Genomic DNA, 21,382 nt, shown 5'->3' on the forward strand with positions numbered 1-21,382 from the left:
CAGCCCCACGCTTTTCAACATCTACATGGCCCCCCTTGCCACCATCGTCAGACAGCACAAGCTCAGCATAGTATCATACGCCGACGATACCCAGCTCATCCTCTCTCTCACCAAAACCCCCGAAGAAACCAGACTCGGCTTCCAGCAAGGAATGAGGGACGTCGCGGCCTGGATGAAGAGCAGCTGCTTAAAGCTCAACTCAGAGAAGACCGAGGTCCTCATCCTCAGACCCTTCACCTCGGACAACACCTGGTGGCACTCCACCCTCGAGAGCCTGCCCACCCCGACTGACCATGCACGGAACCTCTGCATCATCCTCGACTCCTCCCTCACCATGACCCGCCAGATCAACTTCGTCGCCTCCACTTGTTTCAACTGTTTCCGGATCCTCCGCAAGACCTTCAAATGGACCACGCCCCCCTCCGATTGCAGAAGAACCATCATCCACACTCTCGTAACCATCTGACTCGACTACAGCAACACCCTCTACGCCCGAATCAACAGAACTCTCCTCCACAAGCTCAAAGCCATCCAGAACGCCGCAGCCAGACTCGTCCTCGGTACCCAGCGGCACGAACACATGACCCAACACCTGCTCGATCTCCACTGGCTCCCCGTCTCGAAGAGAGTAACCTTCAAACTGTTCACCCATACCTACAAATCTCTCCACAACATCGGACCCAAATACCTCAACGAGTATCCTTCCACGTATCTAAGAGGAACCTCCGCTCCGCCAACCTTGCCCTCGCTAAAACCCCCTGCATCCGCCGAACCAGAGCAGGCTGAAGAACTTTCTCGTACATAGCAGAAAAAGCCTGAAATGAGCTCCCCGTCGACATCAGACGCTCTCCCACCCTCCAATCCTTCAGGAAGAACATCAAGACCTGGATTTTCGACTGAAACGGAGCTCCATTTCCCCCCCCAGCGCCTTGAGACCCTCGCGGGTGAGTAGCACCCTTTATAAACCCCTGATTGATTGATACTTATATAAAATTGATCTAGTGAACTTTTTGCACTTAGTTTGTCTGTTTCTCGTTACGCTTTTTCTTGCCCTTTTACGTGTAAACTCTCTAAGAATTTACATGTACCTTTGATACTGATGCAGTTCGAATGTTTTTACAGCCTTTAAAAAATCACCTTGTGACGAACACAGATCGGCTGTTGTATATGATCAAGACTGGTTGAATCAAACTGAATGCACCCATGATCACAGAACCTCTCTTTGTCTTCAATAACATTGAAAACTGCAATGGAACTGCAAATCTTTGGTCTATAATCTTTAAATTGAGTAGGGACTTTTACTGAGTGCTGTGGTGTTTTCTGATGTTTAGAGTAATGTAAACTCAGGTATTTGACTGTAAAAACCTGATCTTAGATCCAAAGTTTTTATTCCCATGCAGTTTCTACTAGTCAACTGTGTTGCCTTTCTTGTGGTTCTAAAATATGAGATTTTAGTAGGTAAACATACTTTTAGAGTTTTTTTCTTGCGATTTAAACTTTTATGAACTTTTGAAGCTTTGAAGGAAACTTCATTGAAGAATTTATGTGGAAAAAGTTCACAACTTTTCTGATCCCCACTCTTTTAGTCCACTGCTAGATCAATAGGAAGTTCTTATTTTGTTGAGGCTCCAACGAGGTTCACATTTGTTAACACCGAGGTCAGGTTTCTTTCATTCTGTCAACCAAGTGCTTGTTTGTGTAGGTGACATGTTTGCACTGATCTCAAAACATGAGCAATAGGTAAGCTGTCTTCGTGTGTCTTTAGCCACCTAGGTTGAGGAACCTGTGCCATGTCTGAAAATGCAAAATGAATATGAAGAAAGTTGCCGAAAAAGAAGCTGAGTTTGCAACTGAGAGACAAGGTCCTGGTGCTTGGGGTAAATAATCTAACCTTCTGCCAAATTAAACAATTAATTTATCACATTGTTGTGCAAGAACCATGTGCTATATTGTTTTGCTGCCAAAAACATCCAACCCAGAGAACACACAACACACCGCCTGCTAGCACTCCACTGGCTTCCTGTAGGTAGACGAGAGTTTTTCAAGGCACTTTGTACTGACTGCCCACTGCACCTCTTACGCAAAAGGAACACTATACATACAAATGAAACTCAAGAGCTGCAAACAAAACAAGGCACTGCGCTCCAGGCCTGTACCAAAGACTGTCTTACCGCCTTACTACAAGAAATCCATAGAAGGCACTGCTTTCGCAGTACAAACCTTCGAACATTGGAACTCACAATCACCCTAGATTTCAAGCATACAAAAGCACTTAGTAATCAGAAGAGACATACAAACATGGCTAAGATAACTACACATTCCCATAACTCTGAGATGGAGGGGGGGTGGGGGGTTAGAACAATAATCACTCTGAGTACAATCTACAGCACACAGACAATCACACAACTTTCTATGTGTGGGTGAGTAATCAAGGACTGACCTGTGTCTAATCTGGGTATTATATACTAATGTAAATTCATTTATAACAATTCTGGCCCACACTAATACTAATACCAATACCATAACATTCAGCAATCGTGCTGCAGGTTGTAGTTGAAACAGGCTGCATAACAACTGCCTTAAGATGCTTGGCCCTGTTGCACTCACATAAAACAGAGTCGATTCAGGTTATATCGATCAACCAGTACTGTACCAGTCCACAGCAATAAACAGCCTAAACTCACCTGAACAGGCAGGGAATAACCGAAGAGAGCTGCCATACACTGATAGCCAAGGGATGACTCTAATTTAGTCCACCACTGAAGGTCCCAATTAATCGCATATTAGGAGCACTCCTTTGCTTCTCCCACAATGACAATCAAATAAGGGATAATTTAATAAAGTCCATCTCACCAAATCTTCCCACCATCCAGTGTCTCCTTCCAACCTATCCTTGCCTGGGATCTTAAAAAAACAAAAATCTCAGCATCCTAGACTGTGGTCTGAAGAAATACGATAAAGAGACCCACAGAGTAGGGTTGGGCAAAGAATTCCACAGAGTTCACAGAGTTTTGCCTACTCTGCAATGAGTTCCGCAAAACTCTGCGAAGTGACGCAGAGTTTTTTCTCTAAAGCAGGTCGCCAACCGCAGGCTGGCAAGAGCTTGTGAGAAAAAATCATGCGCTAGAACTCCACCCAATGAGGGAGGTCGTAGCAGGTCACGACTGCTTGCATTGAGAAATCTGCCTCTCACATTGAGGAAGCTGCTGCTACAGTAGAATGTGTATACTCGAGCAGCAGTGCCCTCGAGAGCGACGCACAGTGTTGTTCGCACTGATTTTAAAGCATGGGACAGACTCCTGGTGCTAAAAATCAGTGCGAGCAGCATGACTTAACAGACTGCACCGCTTGCAGAACTCCGCGGAGCGCGGTGAAATGCACCCAAGCCTACTACAGAGCTGATCAAAGCTGCCAGCTTACTGAAAACCATAAAGGTGCACCTCTCTCACACTTTTTCACCCATCACACTGCTAAGCGTTGAGCTGCGTACACAGTAAAGACAAGCTGCGTGGCCCTCAGGCACGACATGAAAACAGTTTACACATAGGATAAAAACAAAGACAACACCCTTCCAACTACACGCGGTGTAGCATGCTACCCATATAGACAAGCGCTTCAGTGCCCCACGTAGGAGTAGTGAGAACGAAATAAATGCTACAATGCAAATATCCACCACTGAAATTACTTCACATTTCACCATATTAATTCACCCCTAATCCTTTGTAGGCTTCCTGAATAGCGTGCATCAACAAGCGCTATATAAATACAAACCTTTGTCCTACTCTATCCTTCTATTAGCATTCCAAATCCAAATAACTGAATAATCTATCCACCACTTAAAATGTACTTGCATGTTTCACTATACTAATTCAACACTAATACTCTATGGGTCCCGGAGTAGCGTGCTACTCGCCGAAAAAGCGCTTCGACGCCTCGTCAGGGGTAGTAAGCGCTATATCAATACAATACAATACAATACGTCGATGGGAATGGAAGATTCCACACCGGAAGGCAAATGAAAAGAAATGATGCATGAAACTGCACACTCCACTAGATGGCGGTCAAGTACAGAAAATATTTCCCTTGTTTTAGTAATCCCTGCAACCGAAGTGTGTGGTTCTGGGTGTTGAGAAAGCCGTTGACTCATTTCGAGGGGAAGCCTCAGACTTTGAGAGAAAGTCTGAGAGTTTGCTAGCTTATCTGAGTGTCTGAGCGAACAAAACACATCCGAGTGCTTGAGAGAGGTCGACGGAGTGCTTAAGAGAGAAGGCTTGAGAGAGCAGATATTAGTGCTTGGAAGGACTGATGAGTTTTGAGAGCAGATCCAGGTGCTTGGAACAGCAGGTCTGAGTGCTTGAGAGAGCTGACCTCCGAGTTTGAAAGAACGGGCCTGGGTGCTTGAGAGAGCAGGCCTGCAAGCTTCAGAGTGCACCGGTGCACATGAGAGAATAACCCTGGGCACTCAGTGCAAAGGCAGTGGAGCTGAAAAGAAAGACCCTAATGTTTCAGCGAGCCGGGGTTATGGACTCGAGAACGTCAAGAAGCAGGGATCAGGGTTTAAGAGAGCAGGCGTGAGTGCTCGAAAGAATGTACCTGAGCGCTTCAGAAAGCAGAGGAATGAGCTTCCGGGAACTGTTCCAATTCTTGAGAGAGCAGGCTTGAGTGCTGGAGAAGACAGATTTCAGTGCTTGTAAGGACAGACCTCAGTGCTTGAGACGGCTGATCCGCGAGCTTGAGAGATCACATTTGAGTCTCTGAAAGGGAACACTTGATTATAGAAGGAAAAGGCGAGAGTGCTTCCAAATATACGACTGGAAAGCTTGCGAGAGCCATGTCTGAGCACTTGAGAAAGGACTGTGAGTTGGCCGGAGTACTTGAGGAAGCACACTTGAGTGACTGAGACAATGGACCGGGGCACATGGAAGCTCAGGCCCTCGAACTTAAGCGCACACCTGAAGACCTGAGAGAACAGGTGTGAGTGCTGAATGAGAAGGCAGTGGCTGGTGCTTAAAAGGGAATGACTGCGGGAATGAGAGTGAGTGCCTGGGAGAACATGAGTGCTTGAAAGGGGGGCTGTGTGCTTGTGAGCGCTTGAGAAAGCAGAATTTAGTGCCTGAGGGAGTGTACCTGGGTGTTTAACACAGAGCAGGCCTGCAAGTCTCACACTGAACCTGACAAAGCCTGGGCAATTGTGCTTAAAAAACACACCTAAATACTTGCGAGAGCTGGCGGGAGCGCTCGACAGAACAAGTCTGAGCTCTTGAGAGAGTCAATACTGGTGTCTGAGTGGGAATATTTGACAATACAAGGAGAAGGCTAGACTGCTTTGAAGACAATGATGTTTGGGAGGACAGCCCTGGGTGCTTTACAGAGGATGGCATGCCTGGGTGTGTCGAAGAGTAGGCTTCAGTGAGCGGATCAGAGTGCTCGCGACTGTAGATCCAAGTGCTCAAAGAGACCAGGCCTTAAAGACTGAGAGCACAGCTGAGAGCCTGACTGAACAGGCCCGAGTGCTCAATAAGAACGTATTGGCAGAGCCTCCGGAATTATGCCATGCAGCGCCTTTATTTATGGATTTCGCCCAGTTACCACAGAATCCACTATTTGCTGCGTCATCTGCAGACTGTAACAAAAAATGTTTCAAGGCTAAATAGATCAAAATATACTAATAAAGAGGCAGCTCATATTGTTGCGCAGGGGAAGAACCTTCGCAAAGGTTGACTGGTCACATTTTAGTTACGTATTGATGGGTTTGGGTGTTAAACCGGTACTAATGGGATGAAACCGTCTGCCCATGCAGTACTAACATGAGTAAAAATAACAAAAAAATGAAGTAAAGCTATGACAACATGGCTAATTTTGCAGCTTAATTGCCTTTTCTTGCTGCGTAATAAGGTCAAACCTCCACCGTAATTTGGTCCAGACCTGCCGCATACTTCCAGTGGCCCTGGGAAGGCTCGGGTGCGTGTGAGAGCAGATCGGGATGCCTGAGAAAGCAAGCTAGGGGACCGAGTTGTCCCTCCCTCTCTGAACTGCTGCCGTTTTTTGGCCCACGCGTCTCTTTCTGCTGACGTCACCTGGGATCTCGGGGTACCTGCGGGCGGCGGCTGTTGTTTCCCCGGGGTCAGCACTCCGGTGTCCCCCTCAGGAAGCGCGCGCGCGCGTTGGAGGCGCACGTTCTCTGCTCAGTCACATATTCGCCTTGCGCTGCAGCCAAGTTCGGAACATTCTGGTGTTTTCTGTGCTCTCTGAACAGGTCTAAGATCCACATGATTTGCTTTTCACGATTCCAGGGTGTTTGTTGGCGAGGAATCCGCACACGCTCAAAAAGAGAACATTAGCAGGATTTCTGCCCAAGAGAGAGGCGGGTGGAGGATTCAGGTGACCCCAAAGCGCGCGCTGTCCCCGGCCCCTACATTGATGCCACCGAGTCCTCCTGTGATTTCATCTAGCCCTAGTGACAGAGACCAATCCCTACTGAGATGCTGCCAAGTCCTACTGTGACATCAGTAGATTCTGGTGGGATATAATGGGGGCCTAAGAAGATGCCATCAGGCCTACCGTGATCTCAGAGCCATACTGCCAGACAACCATCCTTACTGGGATACTGAAATGCCCCATTGTGAGGTTTGATGTAACACAACCCTTCTAATATGGCCATAGAGCCCGACCTAACAGGCTCTACCGGCCATTAAGGGCCCGCTCCAGCGTTAAGGCGAGGGCCTTTAACAGGGGAGTAGGCTTTTTATGGCCGGTAAAGCCCGTTAGGAGGGCTCTAAGAACATTCCGCCCCTATGAGGCAGAATGTTCTAATTACTTAAAACAAAGGCCTCTCGAGCCGGGGGGGGGGAGGGGGGTCAATTTCCATGGGCTCTGAGAGGTCTTTGTTCACAGCAGCAGCTGTGAACAAAAACATCATTGGTATGTTGCTCTGCAGGCTTCTACCAGCCATTAGAAGCCCAGTGCACTCTTTTGTCTTCACTGGAGGAGTGCTCCACATTCCAATGTTCTAAAATGCCAGCAAGCCCCATGACGGTGTAAGCCATCCCTTGTGTGAGGTCGTTAAAGTCTAATTTGATGGTACCAAGTGCGCATGTGATGGGAACGGAGCCTGTTGTGATGTCAGCGATCCCCAGTATGCCATCACCAAAGACCTATGGTACTGTCATAACGTGCTAATGTGATGTCAGCAAGCACTGTTGTGATGTCACATGATGTACTAAATCCTGGGTTTCTTAATGCTGCCAGGCTTAAAACAGTTTAGCTATTTAGTGTACATTGCATTCATGTTAAGAACGTCTCAATTAATATGTTCTTTATAGTGGACGTCCTGATGTACAAGCATAATGTAGTGCCCAGAGTCACACATGTGTGTGCCTCTCCTGTAACTGGCTCTTCTCCAACCCGGTAGGCATCTCAAGGCACTGACCTATCGGAGGTTCTCGTGACTTACTTGTTAGGCTGGTAAGGGTAAGGTCCCACAACCTATGTGGCAGAATGACCACAATCCGCGAGCAAGGTTCTGTGTCAAGTCACTCTACGCCATCAAGGACATTGTTTCCAGTCTTAGGCATTTGTGTGACCACTTCGTTCATTCAGGGTATTGTAGTTTTGCTGTGAATCCATACACCTCATTTGACTACCATCCCTGACACCAATTATTAGCATTAGACTGGAAACAATGTTGATACTGACATGGTGAGAGTTGGTCACTAACTTCTGTCTCTAGCACCTGAATCCCTGACACAAGAACGGTAGGAGTGTGCACTTACTGCTCTTTCGTGAAAACCATTTCTGTCTATCTCATTATCTACCTACACATCTGTCTCTTTGCCTATATATGTGTCTATCCGTCCCTCCATCTTTTTACCTAGCTACATGTCTGGCGGCCTTCAATCCATCTGTCTCTATCTGTTTATAGATCCGTCTGTCCTTGAATCTTACCCCTTACATGCCTAGCCATCTCTCTGCCTCTCCCTCCACATATCTATCTTCATAGCTGTCCACTAATCCACACGTCTAGAAATCCGAGTATGTGTCTGTCCGTCCTTCCGTCTGTCTGTTTGTCTGTCTATCTATCACTGCTACCTACACATCCATGTGTCTGCAGTCTGTAGGTCTGTCCCTCAACCTACATGGGTATCTGTCCATCTTTCTGCTATGCACATATCCAAACATCTGTCTTTCTAAAAGTCTGCCTAGATGTCTGGCTGTCTCTCTGATGTCTATCTATCTATCTATCTATCTTTCCATCCATCCATCCACATTATCTTTGGTAATATGCAGATATCCCAATTTTTTCATTACCCTTCCTTCCACCAGCCGTCCATCGACACTTAAAATGGCCGCCATACACTTTCTTCTAACTACGCCATGACTTGCAACACTGTCCATTCATTGGAGGCTGGTATCAGTCAATAATTGTTGCCTTGTGTGAGTATATTTCATCAAGTGTGAGGATAGAAGGACACATTATCCGCCTCATTCAGTGAAACACTCAGCGTAGTGAAAACCTCACTCTACAAACCACATCACCACCACTACCGCTGACCAGAGGAAAACTGACAGTGGCCTCTCCCATGGGCAGCCTTCGTGGGGTGCATCCACTGCCACAGATATCAGTCCGTCCACAAAAACGTAAAGCGCCAAGAGGCCGAGGAATTGACAAACACTGCATTATTTTAAAAAAAGCATGTATCATGACAATCACATGTAACCAAGAGAGAGGAGATTTATCCGCTGGAATGTGCCCTGTGTTTTTGTACACTCACCTAAAAACGTGTTGGAAATATATTCAGAGACCTGGTTCCCAGAGCGGCTCATTTCCGAGAGGTGAGTTAGTTCACGGTTCAGCATTCTCTTGAACTGCGGAGGAGAGGAATGAAGAAAAGAAAGGTGAGTGCCAGGCCATTGGGAGAGGATCACGATAGCAATGCCAGCTGGCACAGGTCCATAATGGACACCTATGGCACATATATCATCAAACCCACCAGCTCTGGCCACATCACTACCATATCATGAACCCCACCATGTTTCAAAACTTACCACATTCTCACGAGAACACAAGGAAAGACGGAGAGAGTAGATGCCCAGTCGGGGAGAGGGGGCACAAGACCCCGCATACCTCACACACCCAAAACTGGCATTTTTGCTGCACTTTGTTAATCTTCATCTGCTATGGTAAACAAAGGAGCAGTGATGGTTGTCCAAACTCTCTAAGAATTATTCTTCGACTTTGGTGCTTGATGGTACTTCTCAATGAGACATAAGCAGCAGGGACATCTTCATGGGTTTGGAGGCCTCTGCTCAGAATAGCTTTGAATTTATGCTCTAGTTTCAGGTCTTTCATGCACTCTTTGGCCAGGCCACTGACAGTGCACAGGCACCCTCATCCAAATTTTAAATGTGTTTACACTAATATTCAGGGATTGTGACGTAATATTGCTGCAAATAATCTCACTGACACCTTCCTATTTCTCATATGTGAAGTCCTGTTTTGATCTAAAAGTAATGTTTTTATGGATGATGCATTAAACACAACATTTCTCTGCAAAATGTTTGTGAAAGACTCCCACACAACACCCACATTATAAATAAATTAAAGGAAAACAGTATTTAGAACAATCTGTTAAAGAATTATTCAAGTTCATCAGGTCAAGACTCTCTGCAGAACAGAGCTGGGTCTAGCAGGACCCTCCCCGAAAGGCAGGGGCCCTGGGCCAGAGCCCACTTTGCCCATGCCTTAAAATGTCTCTGGTAAGCAAGCCAGTTAACAGGAATTGGCAGCAGCAACAGGTCTGGCATAGACAAACCTGACAGTTTTTACTTCTTCCTGCAGACTTGTACAATGGGTATTTCAAGCCGAAAACAAATAAGTAAAAATACCATGTCTAAATATGTTTTCAGAGAAATAAGTACAATTTGACTCACCCCCCCCCCCCAAAAAAAGAAGGTAATAAGGGAAGAGATTGGCAAGACTATCTCTGACGCATAAATGACCCATTCTTTAGGAAGATGGGCACGTGCAAGATGCTATCACTCATAGTAAAAGAAACCAATGACTGGAATGGAGTGATCTATTTCCTCATGCTGTGGTTGGTGGAAACAAATTGTGAATTACTCTTGAACAGACCAATGGATGATATATATATATTTGTATGAATGTTGGCAACTGCTAAAACTGTTTCTATGACAGAACTAAAAACTTGACACACGTAGACCACTTTAAGACGAAGCTTTTGTAGGTACCAAAGGAGGCAAGTGTTATGAAATAAGAATTTATTTAGAGTGTTTTGTTATGAAACAAGAGGGGGTGAAATAGTGGGAGATTGTTAAAGTAGAAGTGTACCTACTGAAAAGCTGTTCTAATGTTTATAAATAGTACCTTACATAGTGGGGTCTGTTATACTGTTAATAACGTGTATTTATATATAGTGGAATACTGTTTATATCTATGAAATTACATGTAATATAAGGGAAAGATGTTCTTGCATACTAAATAGTATATATAGAAAAAAATGATTCTACTGTTAACTGCTTAATGGAAGAATGTGTTTTTGTTAATAAATAACAGTTCACAGAGTGGAAGGCTGTTTCTAGTGTTAATAAGTTGTAGTTTGTGTATTAAAAGACTGTTTAGAGTTAATGAACTAGTTCACCTCATGGAAATCTCTTCTAGTGTTGATACACTGTAGTTCACACAGTGGAAGGCTGCTGTAGTGTTAATAAATAGTTAAAACACTGGAAAGCTGTTTAAGCATTAATAAAGAGTTTATAATGTGGAGACTATCGTAAATTAGTAGTTCATATCGGAGAAAAATGTTCTAGTGTTAATACATAGAAGATTCTAATGTGGATGACTGTTTATTGTAAACAATTAATAGTTCACATAGAGGACGGCCTTCTAGTTGGTTATATAGTAGTCTACACAGTGGAAGTCTGCTCTTCGCATTAAGAAGTAGTTGTACACATCACAGACGATTGTTTTAATTAATAACTAGTAGTTCACATGGCAGAAGACCTGTTAAAGGAATATTAGTTCACATTATGGAAGAATGCTTCTGGTTAATGAACTAAAAGTTCACAGAGTGGAAAACAGCTCTACGGTTAACAACGAGTAGTACACATTGTGGAATGTCGTTCTAGTCTTAATAACTAGTTGTTCACCCAGTGGAAGATTGTTTCTTGTTAATGAAGCTTTGGTAAACTGCTCTAGACTCAATAAATGGTAGATGACATAGGAGAAGACTGTTTCTTGTTCAATCAGTAGTAGTTAAGTAGCGGAACACCGCTCCGGTGATAGTAAACAATGCCCCAACTACTAACAGCCTTGTTTGATGTTATTACATCAGTGGTCAAATGGTGGAAGGCTATTATTTATCTCTCAGCTAGAAGCTACACTAGAAAAAGACGTCTCTTTCGCAGTTTTTTCGGTGCTCCAATGGTAGAGGGCAATTGTTAATAAATGTGGGCTCGGATACTATAAGTATTTGCTGAGTTGGACGTGAGGTAGAGCTTGTCTAGTCCATGCTGGATCTTCCAACATAACAAATCCAAAATAGAGCAGTCACACAAAGCACTTCTGCTCAGCCTCACACTGTGGTGCAGCTTCTGTAGGGCTCAGGAGATACATGCCTAACACTACTCACAGGGATAATTGTAAAAGAACAATTAAATGACATTGCAACATCGCAGATACGCATAGCTGCTCTGATCTGTGCCAGGATAACTTGTGTGCAGGGGTTTCCACTTAGTCGCTTGCTTACTTGGGGATGCAGCCTAGAGCCAGGAAGGCCCGATCCATGCCGGGCTTTCTGGCTAGTTAAACGAAATAAATGTACCAACAAAGAATCTAAATTGAACTATTTGAACAGTCAGCGTTGATCCTGAAAACCAGGAATGGACCTGCACCAGACAACCATTGTGTACAGATTTAGATGGTGGAGATAGCGATAAAGAAGGGCACAAGTCTAAAACCACTCCAAAGAAAAGGTAAGCAAGCAACAAAATATGTTGCTGAGATGACCTGTTCTAAGTTGTTGAGATGAATATAAAGGGAGGTACTTTTTAACCTCACCTCCAACAGAGCAACAAAGCAATCTGGCGTTATATTCACAGTTAACCAGGTCTTGTGAAGAGTCACACCGCTTCCCTTCCCTTGCCTTCCCATCCAGAGGAAGAGGTGTGGCGCCGCGGCCAGGGCGACTGACTCTGGAATCTGGGGATCACGGTTCGATCCCTGGCACCTGTGGCAGATTAGCCCAGCACCATGTGACGCTGGGCAATAGCTTGTTTAATCTTCCTGACGGCCCCCAGCGCCTAGAGACCCTTACGCGTGATTGTGCGCTTTACAAATGTGGATTATTATTATTATTATCCCACGTGTTTGGCCTCAGCCCTCAGCAAGATGCATATGACCCGGCTGGGAACAGGAAGTATGTACTACTTTGAGCATAGGTTACTACTCTGTGTCGTGGAAGAGGGGCAGGGAAGGGAGAAAAGACTAGCACAGAGGGAGTGGTTTTAAAAGAAGGGTGGGTACATCGTCTGTGTACAGGACAAGATGGGGTGGGAGTAAACAGAGCTAGGTAGAAGTAACTAAACGGCATCTTCAGGTTTCTTTAAAGCACTGGACACTAGAAATGAAAAAAAGGACAGCAGAATTGAGAGCATGTAGGCTAGCGAAGTGACAAAGGACTTGCAACATGTACTGGCATAGTAAGATGTATAAATTGTGGTCTCTGCAGACCACACTCCACATTGAATCTAAGGTCCTATGAGGGCAGGGACATGCCTCGAGCTGCAGAAGATAGTCAAGCGAAGAAGGAAGAAGCCATGTCTCTTGGTTCCCCAGTCTGCAACTTAGACACGTAGAGCGCACATCCCTTGGTGAATAATGCCAGAACTTGGGAACAGTGGCTGCTCTGAGTGTTTTTAGGTTTCGCCTGTCGAAAGCTGCGCAAGCAGCGTTTCTCGCAGGCGAAATCTTATGTTTAGAGTATGTGTGCTCATGTCCCGCCCCTCTGTTCCATTGGCTAGCTCCATAAATGGAGGCTAGCCATTGGAACAGAGATCTGTCCGTCAATGCCGGAGCAGATTCGTGGGCATTCCCGAGAATTTTAGGCTTGCCGACTTCATGCGGCGGTGGGCGGTGTTTTATAAAAAAAAATTATAGTTTTTTTGGGGTCATTCCTCCAGGCCGACCGCCGCCGGAAGAAGTCCTGGTGAGTGCTCCCCTCCCGCTGTCCGTGTGCCCGTTCCCGTTCCCGCCCCCCCCCGCTGTCCGTGTGCCCATTCCCACCCCTCTTGTACATGCTTGTTCTTTTTAATTTCCAAAGTTGTTCGTTTTCTGTTTCACCTACTATTGGGCGTGCTGTGAGTTCCAGTAAGTATCTCTGCATTCCTCCCTGGCTCCACAACAAGGAGGCGCATTTGAATAATACTGGGTGGCTAGATCATGCAATCTCAATGTGCTAGTACTCAGAACTGCCTCGCGTTAAAGAGCGTGTCATATAGTTCCAATTGATGATGGACAAGAGCATTTACCAATCAGAAAACACGACTGTGCGGGTGCGTGATACGCAGAGCGTCAGACAGTGACTCACACACCGCGCGGACGGGAGCAAGCTGCAAGAAAGATGGCGGAGCCTGACTCCTGGGGTAAGGCGGATTCTCGGACCTCGGCCTTTGCTTCTTCCCTTAACCTCAATGACTCTTTAGGCATGTGACTCTTTACTCCATTGTAGCCGTTAATGGCCACGGACTTGCTACTTTCTGTCGATCTCTGGTCACAGGGGCGGGGGGACACATAGACAGTATCGGAGGGGCCGTCTGCTTCCGGGATGCTGGTCAGGGGAGAGAGTGGACCTTCCATTTCCGGCACGGTGTGTTCCGGCGCTGGTTGTTCGTGTATCCGTCTGTCTTTCCCTGTACTTTTCTGTTGCCCGTGCCTGCCTGCTAGTGAGAGTCTGTGTGGTGTGCCCTTTCTGTGTTTGCTTTTCTGTCTGCGTCCGTGCGCCTGCATTTTTGTTTCTATATGTGTGTGTCGGTATCCCTCCGTGTGCGTTGTTTTTGTCTGTGTGTTTGACTCTGTGTGCATGCGTGGCAGTATGTTTCAGTGTATGTGATTCTGTGTGTGCTTGAGGTTGTCTGAGTGTGTCTCTGTGCATATGTGTGGTTTCTGTCAACAAAGTGGAGGGGGGGTTGAGGTGTCACGCACGCAGTGGCCACGGACTTGCTACTTTCTGTCGATCTCTGGTCACAGGGGCGGGGGACACATAGACCGTATCGGAGGGGCCGTCTGCTTCCAGGATGCTAGTCAGGGGGGAGAGTGGACCTTCCATTTCCGGCACGGTGTGTTACGGCGCTGGTTGTTCGTGTATCCGTCTGTCTCTTTCCCTATACTTTTCTGTTGCCCGTGCCTGCCTGCTAGTGAGAGTCTGTGTGGTGTGTCCTTTCTGTGTTTGCTTTTCTGTCTGCGTCTGTGCGCCTGCATTTTTGTTTCTATATGTGTGTGTCGGTATCCCTCCGTGTGCGTTGTTTTTGTCTGTGTGTTTGACTCTGTGTGCATGCGTGGCAGTATGTTTCAGTGTATGTGATTCTGTGTGTGCTTGAGGTTGTCTGAGTGTGTCTCTGTGCATATGTGTGGTTTCTGTCTACATAGTGGAGGGGGGGTTGAGATGTCACGCACGCAGCGGCCACGGACTTGCTACTTTCTGTTGATCTCTGGTCACAGGGGCGGGGGGACACATAGACAGTATCGGAGGGGCCGTCTGCTTCCGGGATGTTGGTCAGGGGGGAGAGTGGACCTTCCATTTCCGGCACGGTGTGTTCTGGCGCTGGTTGTTAGCCGTTAATGGCCACGGACTTGCTACTTTCTGTCGATCTCTGATCACAGGGGCGGGGGGACACATAGACCGTATTGGAGGGGCCGTCTGCTTCCGGGATGCTGGTCAGGGGGGAGAGTGGACCTTCCACTTCCGGCACGGTGTGTTCCGGCGCTGGTTGTTCGTGTATCCGTCTGTCTCTTTCCCTGTACTTTTCTGTTGCCCGTGCCTGCCTGCTAGTGAGAGTCTGTCTGGTGTGCCCTTTCTGTGTTCGCTTTTCTGTCTGCGTCCGTGCGGGTTCTGGCTGTGTCCGTGTGGGTTCTGTCTGTGTGTGTGTGGGGTTCTGTTTGTGTGTGTGTGTGTGTGGTGTTCTGAACAAGCAATTTACAAATACACGTTATGTTATGTCATACTGAGTGGCGTTCTATCTTCCAAGTTTTTCACTTCTCTGGGTTACTAAAGGTGAGTGTGTCTGTTTGTCCCAATGAACAAGTAAGGGTCGCCCCTTCCTAGTGAATATGGCACTCTGCCCCACCACGTGCCCCTCTGTACTTTGGGTGTGTCAGTGTCGCCCTGTTCCCAACATTTGATTCTGCCTCTCAACTCTTCTGGACACCTGTCAGGGTCTCCATGTCCCAATGCTTCTGCCTCCCTTACATGGTCGGTGTTCACTAAGCTAGCGTGCAAGTAAATGTGTCACTGGCCTCTGTGTCTATTAATCTATCAGTATCGCCAGTCCTAGTAATCATGTCTAATTTTCTTTGAAGGATTTCGCTGTCCCAGTTGACACTGTCTTCCTATTATATTCAGCCTGCCCTAGCCTCTGTGTCGCCCCTGTACCAGGGTTATATAGTCCCCGTGGTGGCAGAATCCGCCCGGCTCCAAGTGCTGTAGCATTATCTGTCCCTGGTTCACGTACTGACAGTCCGAGGATCTGTGCATTCATTGACCCAGTGTTGGTGTATCCATAGTTAGAGTCAGTATAGGCCGGTCTCGGTGTGGGTGGCTCTGCTGTAGTGTCTGTAGTTGTATCTCAGCCCCCTGATACAGAGTCTTACCCATTTCAGTGTAGTGAATTCTCTGACCATCTGATGGTATTGTCTAGTCTCAGTGTTGGTAGTTTCTCGATTACTATGCTAATAATCCCTTGTGACAGTGTCACCATACTACATATACAGGTGGCCATTTCTTTATGGCTCGGTGTTGGTGTAGTTTTGTCCCAGAGCCTAAGGGCTCCATTATGAGTCTGGCGGTCCTGGAGCAGGCTGCCACGCCACTGACCCACTCCAGGACTTCCAAACAGGACTGCCGCCTGCCAGATTACCAGTTTTTAATGGTCTGGCGAGCGGGCAGCATGGCGGTCATGCGGCATTGCCTTTCTATGGCGTACATGGACCGCTACAACACGTTCCAGCACTGCATGGACTATGAAGTCCATGCCATCTGGAATTGGGGGTGCTTGCAAACAGGAAGCCCTCAGGCTCTCCCATGCATGGGGCTCGAGGGGGCTGTGTAGAGCCCTCTTTGTTTCATGACCACCACCAATGTGGCAGTAGCTGGACCGCCACTGCCATGCCCCCACAACTCAGGCAGCCCTCGCATCGCCAGACTCTTTCTTAATCAGGCTCTTAGTGTTAATTTTTACTGTGTCAAAATACTTCCTGCCCCAATCGTTACTGTGCTAGCGTACTTCCTTCCCCAGTGTCTGGTAGTGACTAAAGCAGTGATGTGTACTCCCTGTTCCAGTACTTGTATAATTATTGTTCCAGTGTTGTTTATTCATTTTCCCAGGGGCTAGAATCCGATTCTCAGTGTCTCTTTATTCACTGCCCATAGCTCAAGTATGGACTGCACTTTTATTATAAGGTATGATATGGTCTTAAAATAAGTGGAACACACTAAAAAAGTACATACATTCACATTCTTTATTTTCTTACTGCAGGCATTTTCTGAGGTCAGTATATACCTTTAATAAGGGAATTAAGTCAGTACTCATGTAATAAATTAAGTCAGTACTCATGTGTAATAGTTTAACACAGATGAGCAGTGATGTCACAGCACAAGCAGGCCTCTTGCAACTGGTCTGATGGCTGCCTTCCTCTGCAACCTCACAAGTGGGAGGAGAGTGCCTTTGGCCTTTTAAGCTATCACCTAGCTGAAGACCTACTGTCACCAATACATTAAAAAAAATATACATGCTTGTATGTGATAAAGGCCACTGGAGTTGGCCGAAACGCATCACAGACATGTGTATGGAGCAATACATTTAGAAGCACTATATCCTTGGAATCCGTGTCCGTTTCTGCATTGGATTGGATGAGTATATTGTGTGTGTATATATATATATATATATATAAGTTTCAGGGACGTTAAAGTAAGGAAATAGAATTTAAAAAAACCTTAGAAATTCACTAATAAACCTAAGGTCATAGGGCGAGATAGTTAGGTTCAGATTTTACACGCACAAAACCATAGAAATTCAACAGTTATAGTTACACTTATCTCTAGACACTATAACTTGTGCTCTAAGGTAACAATAAACCTTTGCCCTCGCCAGGCACAGTTTTCTCATCACTAATTCTAGTGCAAATATTGCAGTTATAATGTGAATGATGTAATAGAGGATGTAATTACTGATGTAATATGTGGGGTAAGTAGCAGTGCATGGCGATGCCGTGACTTGTTGGCATGTACAATGGTCCGCACCCTCTGTCTTACGTATAGTACAGATATGGATCCCACACAAAATGTTATCAACCATTTGCAATACACAAGCAAGGGAAGGTGGGACAGAGCTTCAACTGAAAGCATTTTGTTGATGCTATCAATTAGCAAGACATTCCCTTACTACCACTTACTGAAAATTGCCTACCCCCCACGGTCATAGATGAAATTGTCTAGTGGAAGACCTACGAGGGCTAGTTAAGGTCAGCGCCGGACTGGCTACTGGGAGTTTTGGCATGCTGTCGAGCTGGGGGCTGATTTCGTTGATGGGGACCTGCGAATGCTGAAGGAACTTCGTTTTGTTTTGCTCATTTCGAATCACACGCAGGTCTCCATCAACGAAATTATCCCCCACCGTAGTGACATCAGCCCCCAGCTCGGCAGCATGCCAAAACGCCCGATAGCCAGTTCGGCCCTGGTTAAGGTATCAGCAATTCATGGGGTGCTGTGATGTCAATTTGTGCAGATGTGCACTCACTGTGCACACTGTAAGGTCACAGTACCGACTGGGCTCTCGTAATCTCACAATGGCCACCATTGTTACATCTACTTTGAGTTCTCGTTTCGACTCCTAGAGTGCCCAAGGCAATCCAAAATGGGCAAACACAGCCGCAACAAGAAGACTAAGAAAAAGAAGAACATAAAAACATGTTATAGCTCAACAGAAGAGCTCCTGCACTCCCTGAAACGTATATCCTGCAAAAAAGAGAGCAATTCATTAAGTTCTCCTGGTGTTCCTGTCACGGAGATAAGACACATCAAGGGTTGTGCGCTTGCAGTTGTTACCAGGCTCCCAGGTGCACAGCGGTACCTCACACTCATTTCTTGCCTTCCAGGAAAAGCAGATGGTACATGTCTCGCTGGAAAAGGGGCCATAGCTGCATTTTTGAAAACACCTTGTGCTGTGGAGCTGGTTGTGCATACATTTCTTTTTTAATCTGTTTGGCGATTATATTTCCTCATGAAACAAAAGAAAAATGGGGGGACTAGGAGCAGATAAAGGTCCAGTACCTGTGCTTCGAAACTCTTGATCATTTCCACAAAGAAGGTACTGTTCACATAGATAGACAGAACTAGGTTGTGGAGAGGACGCAGACGGCAATCCTCAGGACTATTTCTTGTTGCCCTCACACACCCCTAGGGATGTCATGATTCATCATCGGGTGGGTGATCCTCGTTGGGCCGGTGCTAAAATGCCCTATGGGTCCCCTGAAGGGTCACTTTGGTAGAGTTCTTTTGTTGTTGCTGCCGTCTGATGAAAGATATGGGCATGAGGCAGTCCAAAGGGTGGGGCCCAGGGGAGCAGAGGAGGGTAGGTGTTCCACACTCTTCGCGTGCAAGCCACATAGCAGCTGTGCGCCATCTCTGTCCTGAACCCATGGGACATAACTTGATTGATCTGCAGGGTTGACAATCATTTTAATTCAGAAAAACTAGGTAACTCCCTTTTAGAGGGGGCACTCTTTTCACACAATACATGTGAGGGTAAGCTAATTTTCCTTTCCCTTTTGGTCGTGAAGAAGTGCCAAGGATCATATTTTTTTACCTCTAGGGCGCGAAGCATGGTGATTAGGCAGCCAATGGTTTCAAAAAAGCTGGTAACTAGAGAAGTGGAGAGAGCGATTGCCACCTATTGACCCTGAGAAGCAAACAAGGGGAGGGGGTATTTAAAAGGCCACCCTTAATGAAAGAGGATGTCTCACACACAATATTGTGTCATGCTTCATCATAGACATCCTCTCCCCACCCTGGTAAGATGGTACTACCAGGGCGGACTCAACCTCCGTGAAGACTTTTTGGCAGAAGCAGGGAGCTCTTACATAAAACTTCCAGGATAAGACGGGATCCAGTTTATTTAAAAATACCTTCAGGTTCCTCGGTTATCACCTTTATTAGTGAGGACGTGAGGTACGTTAAAAATACAATAAGATGATGGATCCTCTGGAGAATAAGGTATGTAGTCCATCTGCTAAACGGCCAATATGTTTCGGCCCACACTAAGAGCCATATAGGTCTGGGGCATTCGTCAGGGCTGTATGATCCCTACATGTGATTCCAAAATGGTGCCCCTAAGTCCTGATCTCCCAGGGAAAAGATGGGGTACACCTTAGAAGTGCCCAAATAATTAGGCCTACCTGAGACGATGCTACAAATAGTAAATCACATACCCTCAGTTAGAGGGGGTACCTCTTATTCGGACAGAGAGGGGTGGTAGCCTTCGTAGTCACACATTCGTCAGAAGTGCTGCCACGCCATTTGCACCTACAAGGTTCGCTCCCCGCCCATCATTCCTCACCCACACATATTGAGCTACTCAGGTACATTATACCCCTAGAGTAGCCTTGACCATTTAGACTTTTACCTCTGTCAGGAGAATCTTTACATTAAAGAATGATTTGATATCCCCTAGACGGTTTTAATTCAGCTTTTTAACAGTCACTGCAACCCCCCCTTTTGGACACCCTCATACCCACATCTTTCATCAGACGGTAGCAACACCAAAACATCTTTGTCAAAGGGGTGTCTGACGGCAACAAAACATATTCCTGAGGATTGTCTTCTGTGTCCTGTCCACAACCTAGTTCTCTCTACAGGAACAGTACCTTACTTGTTGAGCGGATAATAGTTCCTTATCTTGACATGTCCTGTTAAAAGGCTTGGCGGGCCGGGCACATGAGCCAACATTAGTCCTGCAGCTAATTCTCACTCAATTCCTTCCTCCAGCCATCCCCTCCAACCCCCATGAACAGTAGGTTAACCCCAAACTGCCTTTTCCAATCCACAATAAATGTGCTCCATTCCTAATGCTATGGATGTGGTACCAGAATATTGATAGAAAATTGTTTAACATAAATGTCATGTCCTAAATATTGTTTACAAAACTAACACATCACTGGAGATAATAATACAAAATCTAAACGCAATTGGACAATATTGTTGTACATGTTATTTAGGATACAACATTTATTTCAGATGTTCTTGCTATTCTGACATACAACCATGTTATATCTCCTTTTTTGCTTTTCACTGTTAAGTTATCAGTATTGTCCGCTGCATCACTTCTATTCGGACGACGCATGATTTTTGATCATATGAAAATTTGAGCATACACCTAACCCCATCGGACAATCTGTGGCCAGTGTGCCCACTGCACACATCCTTTGGCCCTGTGCCCAGTCCCCATCGTGGGTGATCTTCCACCCAAGCCACAACAGGGTGCTGACCCCCCATTGTGCACAGCGTATGACCTGCACAATGGCAGTAGGCTAGAGGGTCTGCTTTATGCCAACCCTGTGTCATTTTATTTTAAATGGTTTCTTTGGTCAAGTGCTGGTACCTTGGCACCCGCAAACCAAAATATATATATTTTTTAAATTTAAGTTGAAGGAGGGCGCCCTTTGAGACCTCCATTACCCCTCCCTACATGGCCTTGGGGTCAAGGTGTGCCCACTCAGCCCCCCTATGTGGCCTTTAAAAAAGTTTTCCAGAGCTCAGGGACCAGGTCCCTGAGTCCTGCAACAGCGGCTGCAAATTTTTTTTTGTGTTGTTGCCAGCCAATCAGAACAGTTTGTTCTGTGGTACTTACACAAGTACTGTGCTACCGAAATGACCAATGGGAGAAAAAGCTCCCACAGCCAATCCGAATGGTGTTTTTTGTCCATTTTTTTGTGCTGCAAACTTAACCCCTTCGACGCTCATGACGAGCTGGGCTCGTCATGAGGTAGCCTCCTCGCACGCTCATGACGAGCCCAGCTCGTCACGTAACATGCGATACCGCAAATCTCAGCGTGCGAGCGGAATTCCGCCCGCACGCATGCGGTTAAGAGAGAGAG

The 21,382-nt window shown here is 46.2% G+C and overlaps 1 protein-coding gene across 2 annotated transcripts in view; it reads right to left on the minus strand.

Annotated features, from left to right (window-relative positions):
• PDE4A (phosphodiesterase 4A) overlaps nucleotides 1–21,382 on the minus strand; it is a 974,338-nt gene that overhangs the window by 88,689 nt on the left and 864,267 nt on the right. For both annotated transcript variants that reach the window (XM_078640009.1, XM_078640014.1), the window contains exon 7: nucleotides 8,772–8,865. In XM_078640009.1, coding sequence (XP_078496135.1) covers nucleotides 8,772–8,865 — 94 coding nt within the window. The remainder of the gene's footprint in view (nucleotides 1–8,771; nucleotides 8,866–21,382) is intronic.

The sequence above is a fragment of the Lissotriton helveticus genome, chromosome 1_1 (assembly GCF_964261635.1).
Source record: "Lissotriton helveticus chromosome 1_1, aLisHel1.1, whole genome shotgun sequence".
NCBI classification, from domain to species: domain Eukaryota; kingdom Metazoa; phylum Chordata; class Amphibia; order Caudata; family Salamandridae; genus Lissotriton; species Lissotriton helveticus.